Source organism: Canis lupus, chromosome 2 (assembly GCF_003254725.2).
Source record: "Canis lupus dingo isolate Sandy chromosome 2, ASM325472v2, whole genome shotgun sequence".
Taxonomy (NCBI): domain Eukaryota; kingdom Metazoa; phylum Chordata; class Mammalia; order Carnivora; family Canidae; genus Canis; species Canis lupus.
The window spans coordinates 70,684,977-70,703,307 of record NC_064244.1 but is presented as its reverse complement, the minus strand read 5'-3'; the positions used below and the strand labels follow the sequence as shown (position 1 = coordinate 70,703,307).

The window sequence follows — 18,331 nt, the reverse complement described above, 5'->3', positions numbered from 1 at the left end:
ATACTGCCCACAATCTGACTAAACCCTTTTGCAAAAGTTTGCAGCATGCATCCCGGGCTGACTACAGCTCCCAGAGTTCCCGGGCGCTTCCCGGTGCGGATTGGCCGGGCGTTGGGTTCCAGGGGGAGGTGCCGCCCCCGCCTCCCCGGGAAACAGGCCTCTGATTGGCTGCGGCGCGGAGCTTTTGTGTCCCCGCCCTCCCCCGGGGACCGCAGCAGGCTGAGCGGCGCTGCTGGTGTCAGAGCCCGGCGAGCGCTGGCAGTTCCGCGGCGGGGATGCTGGGGAGCGCTGGCTTGGCGAGCGGCCGTGGCCACTGCGGACTTCCGAGGCACTCCGGGCCGTGAAAACCCCAGGGCCGCGGCCCATCCCCGACTGCCGAGGCCACTCAGCCTTCCAGAAGCCGGCCGACCGGAGAGTCCGGCGGAGGAGCGCCCGTTCGCTGGTTCTGGGCTCTCGGAGCGTTCTGGAACCCCGAGAGACTCCCCGGGGCTCTAGGACCTCCCCAGCGGCCCCTAGCCCCGGCTTCCTGGGTGCGTGCGTGCCAACCCCCGTCGGGTGCCCGGCGAGCCGTGGCCAGATCCTGGCACACACCATGATCGTTGCAGACTCCGAGTGCCGCGCAGAGCTCAAGGGCTACCTGCCGTTCGCCCCGGGCGGCGGCGGCGGCGGCGGCGGCGGCGGCCCCGGGGCGGGAGAGGTAAGCAGCGGCCGAGCGACGCCACTCTTCGTTTGAGTCCCGAACTGAGTCTTTGCGCAGCGCCCCCTCGGCCCCCCCACAACGCCCCGGGCTCGGGGGTCGGGTGGGGGGGAGGCGGAGTGGAGCGCGTAACCTGGGAATGGGGTTGCATCAACTGGCAGTGGCGGCCCTCTCCGCCCCCTCCCCCCCCGGGCTGTGGAACCTTCCCTGGCTCCCTCGGACTCCCGGCCAATGAGAGGGGAGCCTTCTCGAGGTTATCTTGGGTTTGGGCTCTCGACGGGAGAATCTTCAAGTCCAGGCAGATCCCCGGCGCTGCGGCCGGACCACTCCTCCTCCCCGCCCCCTTCCGCAGAGTCCCTTCCTCTAGGCTGGGGCTGCTGGCGGAGGACTCTTTCCAGGGTACGACCCGGTTCCCGTCTCCCAGTGCGGGGATTGGGGCACCTGGGACTTGCCAGCCGAGGTCGAGCGCGTCCCCCGCCCACGCCTGCACCCCCAGTTGGGAGCGGGGGAGCGTCGGCGTTCCGGGGCCGCGGCTGGCCGCGGGGTACGCGGCGGCGGCCAAAGCTGGGGGAGGAGGGGAGAAACCCTGGACCCGGCTCGGGAAGGCGAGCGTCCATTAGGTTGAGCCCTACTAAGCGGTCTGAGGTCCCAGAAGTTTGTTTCGCAGGAACTCTTTGCAGGGAAGCTAGGAAGAGGCTGGGCCTAATCTGACACACCTCCTGCCTCCCCCCCCAGCGACAGGGGACATCTTATCATTTAAGCACTAGCACTACTAGGTGCTGGTCTCGGGTTTTGCCTTTTCTGAGTCCTTAAGTACTAAACTAGCTAAATAGAGCTACACTATAGCCCCATTTTCCAGGGTGAGGAAATTGAGGCCCAGGAGGGACTTCCTTCACTAGCCCCACCAAGTAGCTCTTTGCTGGGCGTATCTGGGATTCCGTAGTGTGCTTGACACTACAGAGAATTTAGCTTGTTTTAGGTTCCAGGCCTGGAGCATGGTGTAAGTATATTGCTGGGGCTGGGAGTGTGACAAGTGCTAGTCCTAACCTGGGTGACCCTGGGAAAATTGCTGCCCTTCTCGGAGCAGCATGATTTCTTGGGGTCCTACCTCCAGCGGTGGATGGTTTACGTCCTGGGTTTTCTGTGGGGATCTCTGCCCTTCGCCATCATGGTTTAAGAACCCCAGGTGGAGGAATGAAACCCCCATCCTGTCACTTTGCCAAGTGGCTTTGAGCAAGTCACTTTACTCTGAGTCTAGTTCTTTCTGGAGGGGGCTGGGTGAATCACAGAATTATTGAGGGCACCTGGCCCCTAGAGGGGAGCGTTCTGGGTTCATATCCCAGCCCTCTCATTCATTTGCTGTGTGATCTTGGCCAAGTGATCATTTTTCCCTCCTGCAGCTTCTTCCCATGGAGATTTGATAGTATCTCTGAGGATTGTTGGGAGAAATGACAATACAAGCAAAGGCTAAAGCACAACTCCTGGAACATAGTAACTGAGTCAGAGATGCTGGGTATCGTTAGAATGTGGTCATTTCCCTTTCCCCAGAGTGTGTCACAATGGAGTGCCTGAACCTGTCCCTCTTGCCTGAGGTGAGAATTGGCCCATCCCTCTCCTAGTGCCTGGGAAGTGGCCTGGGGAGAAGACAGTGCCCCAGGTGGTCTGGGCAGGCTCTAGGGAGTGGCCTTTAGATGGAAGCCACTTGTCAGCAGCAAGATATCTGAACACTGTCCACATAGTCTTCTCTCTCAAGAAGAGGACCTTGGGAAGATGCCTGCTTTAAGCAGCACCCTTAGAAGACTGTAGGGCACTGAAATTACAGAGCCTGGTGCCCAAGGGAACACCAGACACGTGGGCCCCTCACCTCCCAGCACTTCACCACATGCCCTTAACCTAAAGGGATCAAAGCCTACAGACCCTAGGACTTCACTCTAGGACCAATGGTATATGTTTTGAGCCCTCTTGAGCTCTAGAATCACTTCCTCAAACATCACTTCCTCAGGGAAACTCTCCCTCCCCCACACGATAAGGCCCTTCTGCATACCCTCCTTCAGTACGTCTTCTCCTCGGTTGTTGGAGCTTTAATCCACTTATAGTGTAACAGTCATGTAATCGGCATTTTGTGTGTCTCCTTTGCTAGACTAGAAACGTTCTGTTGGTCACCTTTCCAGCACTGTTCTTAGCACCTAGTAAGTGCTCCTAACTCTTTGTTCCTTGTTGGCTTAGCTGACCCTTGTGACCTGCATGTGCTTTGAAGTCAGATCTGAGCTGTGCACATCTGGAACAGGACTCAGAAGGAGCCTCAATGAGCTGTCTCTGAAGAAGGAATAAGACCTGTTTCCCTCAGGGTAGTTGTGAGAAATCAGCCAGATCATATGTGTAAAGCACTTAGCCTAGTGCCCAGCCCATGGCGCCACTCACACCCCCTCCTTCCAAGGCTGGAGTAAGAGGCTGCTTGGGCCTTCCGTCTCCCTCTCGTGTGTAAATTGTGGCAGGTACCTGAGTTCTGCCGTGGAGTGAGGTTGGGGGAGTCTCTGTCCCTTCCCAGCTGGCCGAATGACTTCATAGGTGTGTAGCTGAGTCCTGGGGGTTACAGGCTCTGGATAGGATACTCGGAATAAAGGCTGGGGCTACTCCAAGAGGCTGATGTGGGTGGTAGAACCCTTGGAAGCCAAACTGAACTGAGCTCCGATCTCAAACTGGCCACTTGTCAGCTGGTGCTTAACCTTTGGAACCTTAATCTTGTATGCAACATAGAGACCCCCAGCCCTTACCCCCAAAACTGATGAAGAGTCAATGGAACCTGAGTGCAAATGCCTGAGCTAATATAAAAATTAACATTTAGCGAGTATTTAAATTAGGAGCCTGGCACTGAGCTTGAGGGGTAATTATCCCCCTTTTACAACTTGCCTAAAGCCTTCCCTGTTCAGTGGCCACTGAGAGGGCTGTCTGACTTCAGTGTTACTGGGGTCACAGGGAGCTAGATCCAGTGTGCCCTCCAAGTAAGAAAAAACACAATATGCAGGTGCTGTGACTGGGAGTGGATCCCAGGGAACGTGGACAGGGAGAAGGAGATTCTCACTCCTGGTGAACCACAGGTACAAAGTCTGACTTGACCTCCCTGGGACTTGTTCATCATATGTAAAATGGGAGCTCTAGGAGTAGTAGTAGATCCTACCTTAAGTGCATGAAAAACGCCTAGCTGATGGTAATCGGTGGTGTTACCTACCATTGTTATTATGACTCCCTACCTGGGAAATAGGGGAGGGCTAAGCTGGAGGCATCATCTCTCGGTAGTGGGACCTTGTTCTGTCTACTTCCCCCTGAAGTTCTGGGTGTCAAGATCAGAGAAGCTTTCAGGGTATTGGAGCTCTGGATTAGAATCTACTTGGTCTTATCTTCAGGACTTTGTATTTTCTGTTCCCTGTGGCTGGAATGCTGGTCCCCTAGATCTCTATGGGCCCTGCTGCCTTCTCATCAACTTATTTAGATATTTGATATTTAGATATTGACACAAAGGTTAGCTCCCCAGTAGCTTTCCCTGTTTCCTCAGACTGATATGTGGTACACCCCCACTCCATCATACACTGTCTCGTTCTCTATTTCATTTACTTTACACAATCTATGATTTAAAATCCTATTCATCTGTCATTCTCCTTTAGATCATAAATTCTGTGAAGGCTGAGACTGTCTTTTCATTCCTGTTCTCTGTCTGCATTATAGTCATCAAAAATATTTGTTGAATGAACAAATTAATTCTGGTTCCACCTGGAAAGCACTTAGCACAGTGCCTTAGACTTGAGAAAATGATCAATAAAAGGTGTGAAACCGTGGCCCTCCACCCTAGCTGTAAATTATGTTGGGCCCCACCCAATTAAATCAGAATTGCTGGAGGTGGGACCTTGGCATTGGCATCTTTTTGAAAGCGTCTCAAAGGGGTTTTGTACCTCATGGGTTGTGAAGTCCTTGTTTGAAAATTACAACGAGGTTAATGATCGCTGACTGCTGCCTTTTATTAAGTGCTTTGTGTGACAGAGGTACTGAGGTAAAGGCTATAGGGGCATTATCTCATTAAATCCTCATGACTGCCCAGAGAAAGTGGGTACTATTGTCCCCATTATTTGGTGGGGAAACCGAGGCTCCCATAGCTAGCAGATAATAGGTTGTGGAGTTGTCATATGATCCCAAGAATTCTGGGCCAAGAACCTGTATCTTTTAACTGTACTCTATAATTACCATCATGGCTGTCACCATCATCACCATCACCATCATCATCATCATCATCCTGCTCAGGACTGAAAATGTTGGTGGGTCCCGACTTATCACCTAAAGACCTACAGGCATCAGATCTTTCCTTTAACAGGTCCTGGGGCAAATTTTAGAGTAAGAAGGGGTACCCAAGGCTGGTCCCTGTACCTCCTCAGCACCCTGAGGGGCCCTCCAGGTCCCCCACCCCTACCCCCACCCTGGTTTTCTATCTGTCCTCAGGTCCCCTGAGGGAGAGGCCCAGAATGTGGAGTCAGCAGTCCTTATCTCCTACTAGACAGAGCTGTTAGGCTTTTTTTCTTTGGTGAGGGAGGAGGGAAGCTGAAAGAGAGTACTTGGAGATTGCTGGGATTTCTGTACTGGACTTGGACCAGCCTGGCCTGGTAGCTCCCAGAAGTGTGGGCTAAAAGGGGCTGAGCAATTAGCCCAACTACTTTTTTTGTCTAAGATTAAGACCCAGAGGGTCTAGGTCACTTTCTCAAAGTCAAACAGCAAGTTAGTAGCAGAATTGGTCCTCAGACCTGGGACTTCCAGATCCCATTGTTCTTTCTGTGTGGTCTTTCAGAGTCCCAAAGTTCTGTCTCTCTCTGGGGCGTTTTGGCCATCTGAAAAGGAAGTTCAATTATAATCTTTAGTCCCTGGACACCTGTGGATTGATACTCAGTCTGGTTTCCAGTGAGGGGAGAGTTAGGGGGATACTGTCTCTGTCCAGTAGAGCATGACTCTGATTTGGGTAAACTGTTTCCAAGGCCAGTACTGAGAGCTCCCCTCCCAGTTATCAAAACAAATAAATAAATAAATAAAACATTCTCTCTGAACCCTGCCTCTCAGACTAGGAGCAGATTTAGTGAGTACATGAATGGTGGGTTCCAAAGAGACTCCAGTGCATGACATCAGAAGAACTGCTACTGTCAGCCTTGTATGCCCTGCTTAGATTCCCTCCATTCCTCTCTATTTTCTCTGTTTTCTTCATTCACAGGCTGGTATGAATGACCTAGCCCTGCTGTCCTCAAAATGTGATCTGGTAGTGGGAGATCTGAATCAGACAATTAGAAGACAATGTTATCAGAAGCAAAAGCACCAGGAATTGTAGGGTCACAGATGGGGGTCAGAAGAAGGTTCCCCAACCTTGGAAGACTATGAGTTAATTTGGCAAAAGGAGTGACCAGTGGGAGAACAGTAGGCCAGAACTACTAATTTACCTGGAAAGGTATGAGTACTAGAGGCAGGGTTTTAAGCCAGTTGACCAGATTTGCACTTGAGAAAATTTCCCTTGGCTACAGAAAGTTTGCCCTCCTAGAAACCACCAGTGTCACGGACTCACTAAATGTGCTTCCAGTTCTAGAGGTATAGTTTGGGCAGGATATTTTCTTTATGCATTGTTTTGTTCATTTTTTGGAGGATAGGTAGGAGAGGGCAGGGCAATGGAAGCAGGAAGAACATTGGTAGAGCTGTGGGTGGCGGTCCAGACAAGGGATGGTGTAGTCTAAGGTGATGGAAGTGGGAGGGATGAAGAAGTGACAGTTGGAAAGCAATTGAGGCTGTATCGTAGGAATCTAAGTAAGGTAGATGCTAATCTAGTTTCAGGATTTCTTGTATGGGATCTCCAGGGCTACTAAAAAGGTGGCCTTCTAGAGATGTGTACCATGGTTGCTATATATTTTTCCCCTTCCCATCCCCCTCCCACCTAAAACTGAGGTGCCCAGTTCCTGAAAACCTCAGCCTGTAGGGTGAGCTCTTCCTTGCTTATCCTTTCTCCACCTGCCAACATGTGTATATCTCCCACCTGAGTCTTCTGTATAGTGTGCACCAAAGGGTGGTTTTATTTATTTTAAAAAATATTTTATTTATTCACGAGAGAGAGAGAGACAGAGACAGAGACAAAAACAAAGGCACAGGCAGAGGGAGAAGCAGGCTCCATGCAGGGAGCCTGACATGGGACTCTATCCCTGGTCTCCAGGATCACACCCTGGGCTGAAGTGCTAAACCACTGAGCCACCCGGGCTGCCCCAAGGGGTGGTTTTAAAAGCTCTGTGTGCCCCCTTGAGTAGGAAGAAAAAGCTGGAGAGATAACTATACTCATAAGTCCTCACTTTTACCTCCAATAATCATGATGTGTTTCCTTCTAGGAGCAGAGGGAAAGCCGGGCTCGGCGAGGCCCCCGAGGGCCCAGTGCCTTCATCCCAGTAGAGGAGGTAGGCTTGGAAGGGGTTAGGAATTTTTGGCCTCTGGGAAGAAAGGACATGGGACATTGTGTGGGTGGGGGTCTTTTCCTGTCTCTTGAAATAGCAGCTTTGAAACTAGCTTCAGGTTCTTGACTCATTTAACCCACAAACAGCTCTGTGAAGCATGCATATCAACCCCACGTTGCTGGGAAGAAACAGGCTCAAAGAGATAAAGTGATAATGACACAGCTAGGTAATGAACAAACTTTTGATTCCCAGAACAAGGCTCGTTCTTTCTTTCTTTCCTTCCTTATTTATTTTATTTTTATTTTATTTTATTTTATTTTATTTATTTTATTTATTTGACAGAGCAAAAGCACAAGCAGGGCGAGTGGCAGAGGGAAAGGGAGAAGCAGACTCTCCATTGAGGAGGGAGCCTGACACAGGGGCTCGATCCCTGGGATCATGACCTAAACCAAAGGCAGACGCTTAATCTACTGAGCTACCCTGGTGCCCCAGGACTGTTCTTTAAAAAGATAAACTATCTATATTAACTGCTCTTCTTTGACTATACATAAATTACTTTTTTTTTCAACTTCAAAAGTGATATTATGTTCGTTATAAGAAAATTTTTAATGTCTCAGAAGGCTCTGGTCTCCTGTAATCCGACCTCCCACAGAGATAATCACTGTTACTTAACTGTTTATCACTGTTTTGGGGCTTTTTTTTCATATAGAACCAAGGTCATAGTTTACAACATATGGGGGAGGCGGTTATCATCATGTTCTTTATTTTCATCACTACAAGAAACATCTAATACAAGAGACATAATTTATCCACGGAGTCAGATCATTTATTCATTTATTTAACAGATATCTATTGAATGATTAATCCATGTCAGGCACTGTTGTAGGTGCTGGGGCTAAGACAGAACAAGACAGCCAAAACCCTTGCCATCACGGAGCTGACGACATTCTAGCATGGGGTTGGGGAGGAGGGGCGTTACCTTCAAACTACATGCCAGAAGAATTTTAAAATAATAGTTTCCTCCTATTTCTTTGGCCTTCAGGGAACAAAAATAAATGTTTTGTTTTGTCGTCCTGTTTGCTCTCCTAAATGTGTAGCCAAGCAGTTAATGAGCTGTTAACAAATGTCTAACTTGCCCCCCTCTCCACCCCCAGTTCCCTCTCCACCCTTTGTAAATGGAAAGCAAACAACCACCTGCTGATTATTTATATCCAGCCCAGAGTTTTTAAACTCAAGTATTGTTCTTGTATTTTCTTTTTTCATTTGTAAATAACCAGTCCTCTTTTATAATGAAGGAAATAAACAGGCTTTGGTGCTAATCTGGATTTGAATCCACGTTCCGGTCATTTACTAGATCTGTAACCTTGAGCAAAGAGATCACTTAAAGAATTCTCTTTTCCTCCCCTATTTTCCTTTTTTTTGGACATGACGGTCAGTTTTTAGTTTCTCGGCTATTATAGTCCCAACACAATGAATACATTGGTCTCTTTGATGTGGAGGGTGGTCTGGGAACTCACCCTCTCTCCTTTGCTTGGCAGGTCCTTCAGGAGGGAGCTGAGAGCCTGGAGCAGCACCTGAGGCTAGAGGCACTGATGTCCTCTGGACGGGTGGACAATCTGGCAGTGGTGATGGGCCTGCACCCTGACTATCTTAGCTGCTTTTGGCGTCTGCACTACCTCTTGCTGCACACAGATGGGCCCCTGGCCAGCTCCTGGCGCCACTACATTGCCATCATGGTGAGCCTGTCTGAGTCCAACTCTTGTAGGGTTGGCCACATGGGGGGTTTTGGTCTTGAGATCTCTTTGCTGGGTGCTTCCTAAATTCATTCCATAGCCCAGAAGGAAAGGTTGCACAGTGCAGAGGAAAGCCCTAACTTTATCTAATCATCCACAGAATTGTGAAGAGAGACTTTCTTTTTTTTTTTTTTTAATTAAGTAGGCTCCATACTCAGCATGGAGCCCAATGCGGGGATTGAACTCATAACCCTGAGATAAATCAAGACCTGAGCTGATAGCAAGTCAGATGCTTAACTGACTGAGCCACCCAGGCATCCCAAAGAGGCATTTTTAGTGCCTACTTTATGAAGAAGGAAACAGGCACAAAGGAGTCAGATGACCTGACCAAGGAAGGAGAGCAAACTAGTGGAGCTGGGGTCAGGACCTTAGAGTCCTGCCTCTCTGGCCACAGTGAGGTCTGGGATTTCTCCCTCCATGGGGTATCTACCCTGAGCAAGGATCTGTCCACCCCCTCCACAGGCTGCCGCCCGCCATCAGTGTTCTTACTTGGTGGGTTCTCACATGGCTGAGTTTCTGCAGACGGGTGGTGACCCTGAGTGGCTACTTGGTCTCCATCGTGCCCCCGAGAAGCTACGCAAGCTCAGTGAGATCAACAAGTTGCTGGCACACCGGCCGTGGCTCATCACCAAGGAACATATCCAGGTGCCATGGGCAGAGAGGCAGTGGGAGCAAAGGGGCCGGGCTGGGGCATGTCAGGCAGTCAGCCTAGGGCCAGGCACTGAGCCAGTCTGGCCTTCTTTCCTCTCCAGGCCTTGCTGAAGACAGGCGAGCACAGCTGGTCTCTGGCAGAGCTCATCCAGGCACTGGTCCTGCTCACCCACTGCCATTCACTGGCCTCCTTTGTGTTTGGCTGTGGCATCCTCCCTGAGGGGGACTCAGAGGGCAGCCCTGCCCCCCAGGCACCTTCACCCCCCAGTGGGCAGAGTAGCCCACCCAGCAGGGACCCAATGAACAACTCTGGGGTAAGTCATGGGCCTGGGTCTTGTTGGGAGAAGAAGCTCGCATGGCCTCTGGTCCTTGCATGGAAGCCAGTGCTTCCCTATCTCACGCTGAGAGGCCTCAGAAAAGTTAATTGACTTTGAAACTTGGTTTCCTCATCTGTGAAATGAGGCTACAGACCCCTACTTCATAAGGGTTGTGAGGATCAAATGAAATAACCATGTGGTAGGCCCCTTGGCATGTAGCGTCTTAGGCATAAGGTCTCCTGAGTATTAGCACTTTAGAAAGTTTGCCTCTTACTCCATCAGATGGCCTTGTTTGTTTTAATATAAAATTACAGATACTTTAATAATCCCCTTTCCAGTGAGGGAGGTTGATGGTCAGAGAAGACATGCCTATTCCATAGCTTCTTAAACTTCACTTTTTTTTTGAAGATTTTTTTTATTTATTCATGAGAGACACATAGAGAGAGGCAGAGACACAAACAGAGGGAGAAGCAGGCTCCATGCAGGAAGCCCGATGTGGGACTTGATCCCAGGACTCCAGGATCACGCCCTGAGCCAAATACAGATGCTCAACTGCTGAGCCACCCAGGCATCAGTTTTTTTTTGTTGTTGTTGTTGTTTTTTTTTTTTTTTTTAAGATTTTATTTTTTTATTAGGGAGAGCGAGAGAACAGGCACAGGCAGGGGGAGGGGCAGAGGGCAAGGGAAGAGCAGTCTCCCTGAGGAAGAGGGAGCCAGGATACGGCAGGGCTTGATCCCAGGACCTGAGAGCCATAGGCAGACACTTAACCGAGCCACCTAGATGCCCCTTGAAGTACAACACACTAGCTGCCCAGCCCACTGGCTGCCTCGGGAGGCAGTGCGCCCCTGTGGTCGCTCGGGGTGGCCTGGCTTATGGGAAGGATGTGTGGAGTTTCCTGGGGCTGAGGAGTAAGTGGTCACCATGGGGTCCCTCCTGCAGGGCTTTGAGGCTGCCCGAGACGTGGAAGCTTTGATGGAACGCATGAGGCAGCTCCAGGAGAGTCTGTTACGGGATGAAGGAGCATCCCAGGAGGAGATGGAGAGCCGCTTTGAGCTGGAGAAGTCGGAGAGCCTTCTGGTGACTCCCTCAGGTACAGCGTCACAGGAAGCCAGGTTCCAGGGGCTGCCCCCTTCTTACACCATCTCTGCTGGGGAGTAGGCAACTCCATGCATGGCCCCTCTTATATTTTGGAGGCAGCCACATCTCAATCACTTCTTCTAGGAGGTTCCGAGCATGGACTTTAGGGTCAGCCCCTCTGGCAATGTGACCCCTGAGAATTCACTTTCTGTCTCGGGGCCTCAGTCTCCTCCCACGTGAAGGATTGGTTTGTGGGGTAAATGGGACAATGGAAGCAAAACTCTTAGCACAGAGTAAGTGGCTCCATGAATAACTACTGTTGTCAGGATTGCTATGATTATTACTGGGGGCCTTATCCGCCGGGTCCATGGGCAGCCTCATCTACCCCCACCCATTATTGATTAATCAGGAGTAGATGCTCCTGTACTCCATGCCTTGGCCTCACTGTGACCTGTTTCTGACATCCTTAGCCGACATCCTGGAGCCTTCTCCACACCCAGACATGCTGTGCTTTGTGGAGGACCCCGCTTTCGGATATGAGGACTTTACCCGGCGAGGGTCTGAGGCGCCCCCCACCTTCCGTGCCCAGGTAGGTTCTCTAGGGTCTTGTTGGCATTGCACTGGGTTTACAAACAAGCAAGGGGTGGATGGCTTGAGTGGTTAGAAAGCCAGGCATCTTCTCCCTTGAGATTCTGTGAGGGAAATGGGAGACCCTAGATTGTGTCAGGACCTATCTGTGCCCTAAGCTCAGGGGATCCTGGTCACAGGGAGAAGGTCATCACCAAGGTGCATTCTCTTTGGCTTCTCCCAGACCAAGCAGCAGGCCCAGATCAGGCAGCAGGTTAGATCTGTGGGGCAGGAAAGAGACTATAAAGAGTGAAATTGTGCTCCAGAGGATGGGGTCCCTATGGCCAACCTTGGACCGCCAAGATTATACTCCCTGACCCCTTCCCACATTTTTCAGGATTATACCTGGGAAGACCATGGCTATTCACTGATCCAGCGGCTTTACCCTGAGGGTGGGCAGCTGCTGGATGAGAAGTTCCAGGCAGCCTATAGCCTTACCTACAACACCATTGCCATGCACAGTGGAGTAGACACCTCCATGCTCCGAAGGGCCATCTGGAATTACATCCACTGTGTCTTTGGGATCAGGTGAGCATAGAGCCCCTCATCCAGTGTGCATGTGTGCTACAAACCCTCAATCTCAGCTCACAGCTGTTTCCTTTTGTTCTTTGTTTATTTCTTTTCCCTTCTTCCTGCCTATAGTATTTTTCAAAGCAAATTCTTTTATTTGCTGATTATAAAAGATAATAGATGTGCTGTTTGAACCTTGTCAAGGAAACTCTTTAATCCCACCCTCTAGAGATAACTAAGGAGATACTTAGAAGAGTCGGGAGGGAGAGAGAGTGTGTGTTTCCATTCCAAGTAGGAGCTCTTCTCTTACAATAAATAAGGATAACATAAATGCACATCAGTAGGAGACTTTAAATAACGTTATATCCACTCAGTGAAAAAGTATACAGCTATTACAAGTTATAATAATGGTTTCTTTATATTGCTATGGGAAATTGTACAAAACGTATTGAGAAAAAAGAAAGCTGGTTACCAACCAGAATCTTCCTTTTGTTCCCCCCTTTTCTTTACTAAAAATGTGTGCGTGCATGGAAAATGTGTGGAAGGCTACACACTAAAATGTTAATTAATAATGGTTGTCTCTGGATACTGTATGATTAATTAACATTTTCATCTTGTTATTTAAGTATTTTCTGATTTAAGTAGATTTTTTTTTAATTGATGGAATCATGCTTGATATATTCTACAACTTGCTTTTTTTTTTCACCTAGTCATCTATTGTGAACTGCCTTCCTTGTCAGTATGAATAGATCTTTTATGTTTTTTAACCACTGAATGGTGTTCCATTATGGATGTAGCTTAATTCAACCACGCCTCAATTATCGGATGTGTAGATAGTTTGCAGTTTTTCACTATTAAAAACACCATGTGCACTGGCTACCCTTATACCTAAGTCCTTATAGATGATCTCTAGATGTGAAATTACTTGTCAAGAATATACACAGACCATGGGGTGCCTGAGTGGGTCAGTCAGTTAAGCGTCTCCCTTTGCTCAGGTCGTGATCCCAGAGTCCTAGGATCGAGCCTGGCAGGTACCCTGTTCATGTGGTCTCTCTTACTCACTCTCTCTTCATCTCTCAAATAAGTAAATAAAATCTTAAGTCACTTAACTGTCTGAGCTGCCCAGGCACCCCTATTTTTAAAAAATTAATTTTTTAAAAAGATTGTGTTTATTTATTTTTGAGAGGGAGAAAGATAGCAAGTGTGTGAGCTGGGGGAGGACAAAGGGAGAGAGAGAGAATCTCCAGGCTGAGTGCAGAGCCCAAAGTGGGGCTTGATCTCATGACCCTGAGATCATGACCTGAGCCAAAACCAAGAGTCAGACCGACTGAGCCTCCCAGGTGCCCCCAGACCAATTTTTTTTTTTTTTTTTTTTTTTAAGAAATCTCACTCCGATAACATTGTAAGAAATTCAAAGAATTAAGGGGGAAAAAACCATTTCCCAGATTCAGCTACTTAACAACCACATCCCCATCCTGTGACAGTCTTTCTCCGTTGCTTTTCTTCTTTCTAATGTAGTTGCTTTTCTGTAGTTGGAGTTATAACAGTTATTACATTTTTTAAATGTATATTTGATGTTTATAGAGAGAACTAGATTTACAGTAAATCTAGAAAACAGAAGTAACAAAAAGGAGAAAATAAAGATCATCCATCATCCCACCTGCTCTTATTATTGTCAAGTATTTCTCTCCTGGCTTTTTTCCACACGCCGATAACCAAAACACACATAATTTTACAAACACAAGATTTTCTCCCTACTCATTTCACTTATTTTACTCATTTAATCAAACGTGTTGTGGCTATTTTAATGAATATGTGATCTTGCTTTTTTCATTTAATGGTTTAGTCCAAGCATCTAAAAAAAAAAAAAAAAAAACCTATGTTTTTAGAAAGGTACATATTCCCTGTAGAAAATGTGTGTTTTTGTGCTACTGGCTGTAAATTATATTTCACTGGGTGGATTCATTTGTATTTAATTGGGCGTCTTCTTGCTAGTCATGGACAGTTTTCCAGCCCAGGGGAGGTGGAAGAGGGGCAAGCGTCTTAGAGTGTGGCACAGGCTGCTTCTGCCCAGCTCCCTGGTCCACGCTTCCCCATTCTCCAGCATGGTTCTTGCTCTCATGCCTCTGTCTACTGAATCTGTCCTCCAGTTTTCAGCCAATTTACCCCATCCAAACTGATCTGTGATGACTCACTGGCTCACTGGACTGGAGAGTGACAAAGTGGCTTCCAGACTTGTCACCAACTTGCTCTTTGACTTTGAACAAGTTAATTATCTGCTCCAGGCCTTAGTTTGGCCGTCTGTAAAACGAGTACCACTTCTTTTTCCCTTTCTCTTTGCCTTCTCCAGGGAAAGTAGTTGTACTAACCTCCTGCCCCTTCTTCCATGGCTTTTACTGTAATGAGTATGACCTTGGAGCTGGGCAGAGCTGGGTTTGAAATCCATTCCCAGGACAAGTGATTTCACCTCTCTCACTTTCCTTTTCAGTTATATAATGGGGCTGATGAATATGGTGTGTTTTTTTTTGTTTTTTGTTTTTTTTTTTAATTTTATTTATTTATTCATGAGAAACACACAGAGAGAGAGAGAGAGAGGCAGGGACACAGGCAGAGGGAGAAGCAGGCTCCATGCAGGGAGCCCGATGTGGGACTTGATCCCGAGGCTCCAGGATCACACCCTGGGCTGCAGGCAGTGCTAAACCACTGCGCCACTGGGGCTGCCCTGGTGTTTTATATATAATAGTTCTGTAGACAGCTTCTGTAGTAGTTTTGAGGATTCCATGAGCACATATTCACACAGCACATGACTGGTACTCAATATGGCATGCTAATTGTCTGCAGTCTTTGGAGTGGTCCCCTACCAGTCTAGTGGCCTGCAACGTATGACATCAGCTATTTTTCTAAGAGGAACCAAGCTTCTACTTGCTTCCTACCTTCTGCTTTTTCTTGCCACACTCTGTTCCTCCTTCTATAGGGTGGGGGTAGGGGAGAGGAGTCACTTGGAGAGTGATGCTATCGAGGCCTTTCTATTCAGATATGATGACTATGACTACGGGGAGGTGAACCAGCTCTTGGAACGGAACCTCAAGGTCTATATCAAGACGGTGGCCTGCTACCCAGAGAAGACCACGCGAAGAATGTACAACCTCTTCTGGAGGCACTTCCGCCACTCAGAGAAGGTACAGGAGAGATTGGGGTCAGGACCCAATGTGCTTTCCCAGGCTGAGTCTTCCACCAGTTGGGACACCTGGGTGTAGCATCCTGGGTTCAAGTCCTGGTCCCACTGTGTGATTTCTGACTCCATTTACTCACCTATAAAATGGGAGTATGCTTCACAAGGTCCTCAGTGGCAGCCAGCCTGACATGATCACTCAGTAGCCTGGTGACCCTGGGCAAGTTGCTTTGCCCCCTGAGCTAGTTATCTTTATAATAAGAGCAAACACTGCCTGCATTTCAAGGTTGCTGGGGGGGGTGAAATGAGAAAATGAATGCCCAGGGGCAGCTCTGGTTTTTAACTTTGAGAAATAAAGAGATTAGTCAGGGTAGGAATGGTGAGGAGTGACATCAGTCACCAACAAGTCCTTGTCTACATCCCAGGTCCACGTGAACTTGCTGCTCTTGGAGGCCCGTATGCAGGCCGCCTTGCTCTACGCCCTCCGCGCCATCACCCGCTACATGACCTGACTCCAAGCAGGATCTGGGCCCAGAGCAACTGACCCTGGGGGCATCCTCCTCCCTGCAAGGACTTCCTTGTCTGGAAACAGACCCTGATCCCTTTCTGTCCCAGGCCTCCCACCCCACGCTGGAGGTGGGCTTGTGTGTGACGTGCAGCCCCTGAGCCGTCCCCTCTCTTCTACTCACTGGAATGGACAGGATCATTGCACTGACTCTGGGACCTCAGTTCTGCCCCTGGGAGCTGGAAGAGGACCAGCAGATCCCCAGGGACCATACCCTTCTTCCTGTCCCTGACCCCAGAGGCAGAAGGCACAAGAAGGGAAATGAACTGAGCTCATTTATGTGCCAGCAGGCTGGGCCACAGGCATCACAAGTATGGTGGCCTTCCTGGACTGGGAAGTCCCTGGCTGGCCCCTGAAGGAGAGGGGGCAAAATCTCCAGGGGCTGACACTCCAAGCAGCTTTGCCTTTCCTCCTCCTCCCTCACTCCCAGATTTCATTTCCTCCCACCTGCCATTCACCCGTCAATGTGAAACTCAGTGTCACAGCTGGTCTGTGTGTTCGGCTCCCTGAGAGCCTGTTCTTTCTGGCAGCCTGAAGGCCCCTTTTCCCTAGTTATCCTGATCCTGGTTTAGCTCCTTTGACCTCCCCTTACCCACCCCTGTTCCCCTTCTCTCCCATACCTGGTGGTGGGAGGCCCCATAAGAGAGACCAAGCATATCAAAAAAGTAGATTATCTCTAGAGGGTTCGGGTCTTCTGTGGGTCCCTTTGCCTTCTGAAGAGGAGGGAGTATTAGCAACTGTCTGTATTTCGGTTCTTTAAGGGGAACGTTCTCAGGACCACACCTCTATAGCCACAGTCAATGCCTGAGAGGAGGGGCACAGGGAGAAATCTGTTCTCCCCAGAACTGGGCCTGCTCTGCAGGTGCTGGCACCCCACTCTCCAACCTCCCATGGCTCTGCTACAGACATTTCCCACCAAGTGAGCCTTTCTAGATGGTTTCAGAGGCAGGGGTTCAGGGGGAGAGTCAGGAGACGCCAGGGTTTTTGTTTGGGTCCTGCCCAAACTGACCTGTGTGACCACAGCTATGTTGCCAAACCTTTTTGACCTCCGTTTATATAGTTGCAACGGAGGGCTGAGACTTTCTGTGATGTCTGAGTCTACTCTGGGCTTCGCAGGCCAACCTGCCAGCAGCAAACTGCAAAGCTTGCAGAATCTCAAAGGCCTCTAGGGATAGCCTGCCCCCTTGGCAGGCAGTCTCTCCTGGCTGCCTTCCTAGGACAGCGCCCCCATCCCCACCCCCCAATCCCAGTTTCTGTCCTTTCCTCGATTTTAGGTGGATTGCTTGGAGGCAGAAGCAGCCAAGGACCGATCCCAGGCACTTTCTGTAGCAAATAAGCTGTGAATGGTGACGTCCCATGCCCTTCTTCTGGCAGTATGTGCCTCCTCTCTGACCAGTTTGGAGGTGACTGAAGAAAGGCGGGGGTCATGCTGCTGCTGCTTCTGACCCTCCTCTCTGGAGAGGGGCAAGAACGGAGCCTGGTCAGCGTGCCACATTTCAAACCCATGCAGGCATGGGGAAGCGACTGGCACCCCCTTCCGGCCTCAGAGCCCTCCCTGCAATGAAGTTGGGCAGGAGGGAAGAGGCCCCAGCATTGGGGTTTGGATTCTAGAAGGGACATGATGACTCTGTAAATGTCCCCCCGGGGGGATAGGGAGGGATATCTAGTGTTCAAGTGCAGAAATCTTCGGCTTTGCTACCAGTTCTGTATGATGAAAAATAAAAGTTCACTGAGGTTTTGTTTTGTACTTCTTGTTAATGGGCTGTTTTTCCAAGGGTCATGGTTCATCTCTTAGCATCAACAGCAAGCTGTGGTTGCATCATGGACCTGACCTGCTGGCCCCTACCCTGCTGGGCACTTGTGCCCAGTGACTGCTGGGTTGAGAGTAGTTGGCATTAAAAGTCTATTCTGTCCCTTGGGTGCCCAGCCCTGCCACTGTGGGAGAATAATGGCCGTGTTATTTATCTCACTAAGTCTGGCCTTGGACTGGGTACTTGGAGGCCATTTTTCTGAATCTGTGAGAAAATTCAGACCCAGAGATAGTGACGTTGCTACGGCCACATAGGTGGTCACTGGTGGAACCAGGATTCCAACCAGGGTCTGCCTGACTTGTAGGCCTCAGCATTTCACCTTGCTGCTTTTCCCCACTGCGGAGCTCCCCCTGTAGCAGAGAGAAGTTTTTGAGATATCTGGGAACCCCTCCCTTGTGTCCCCTGCCCCACCCATTGTGCTTACCTGCTTCTCATCACTTTCTAAGCACCAAGGAGACAGAACCAGGTGAAGAGGGTTAGATGTAATCTCCACATGGTGCCACTGCCATTCAGCAGCTGTGTGATCTCGGTCAAGCTTCTTAGCTTCTCTGGGCACCAGGAACTTTAGTAAAGCATATCAGGGAAATCACATTATGACTAAGAACCAAGACCTCTTCTGTTGGCTTCCCACTTCCTCCGAATACTGCCATCAT

General features: G+C 49.4%; 1 protein-coding gene across 1 annotated transcript; it reads left to right on the top strand.

The window, feature by feature from the left end:
* The first annotated feature begins 218 nt into the window (after positions 1 to 218).
* On the top strand, positions 219 to 17,614 carry SESN2 (sestrin 2). Its single transcript, XM_025447563.2, has 10 exons — positions 219 to 697; positions 7,093 to 7,158; positions 8,694 to 8,891; positions 9,411 to 9,593; positions 9,701 to 9,913; positions 10,856 to 11,006; positions 11,464 to 11,582; positions 11,958 to 12,148; positions 15,165 to 15,309; positions 15,728 to 17,614. The coding sequence occupies exons 1-10, from the start codon at positions 593 to 595 to the stop codon at positions 15,812 to 15,814; spliced, it is 1,458 nt and encodes a 485-aa protein (XP_025303348.1). The 5' UTR covers positions 219 to 592; the 3' UTR covers positions 15,815 to 17,614.
* Positions 17,615 to 18,331: the final 717 nt, after the last annotated feature.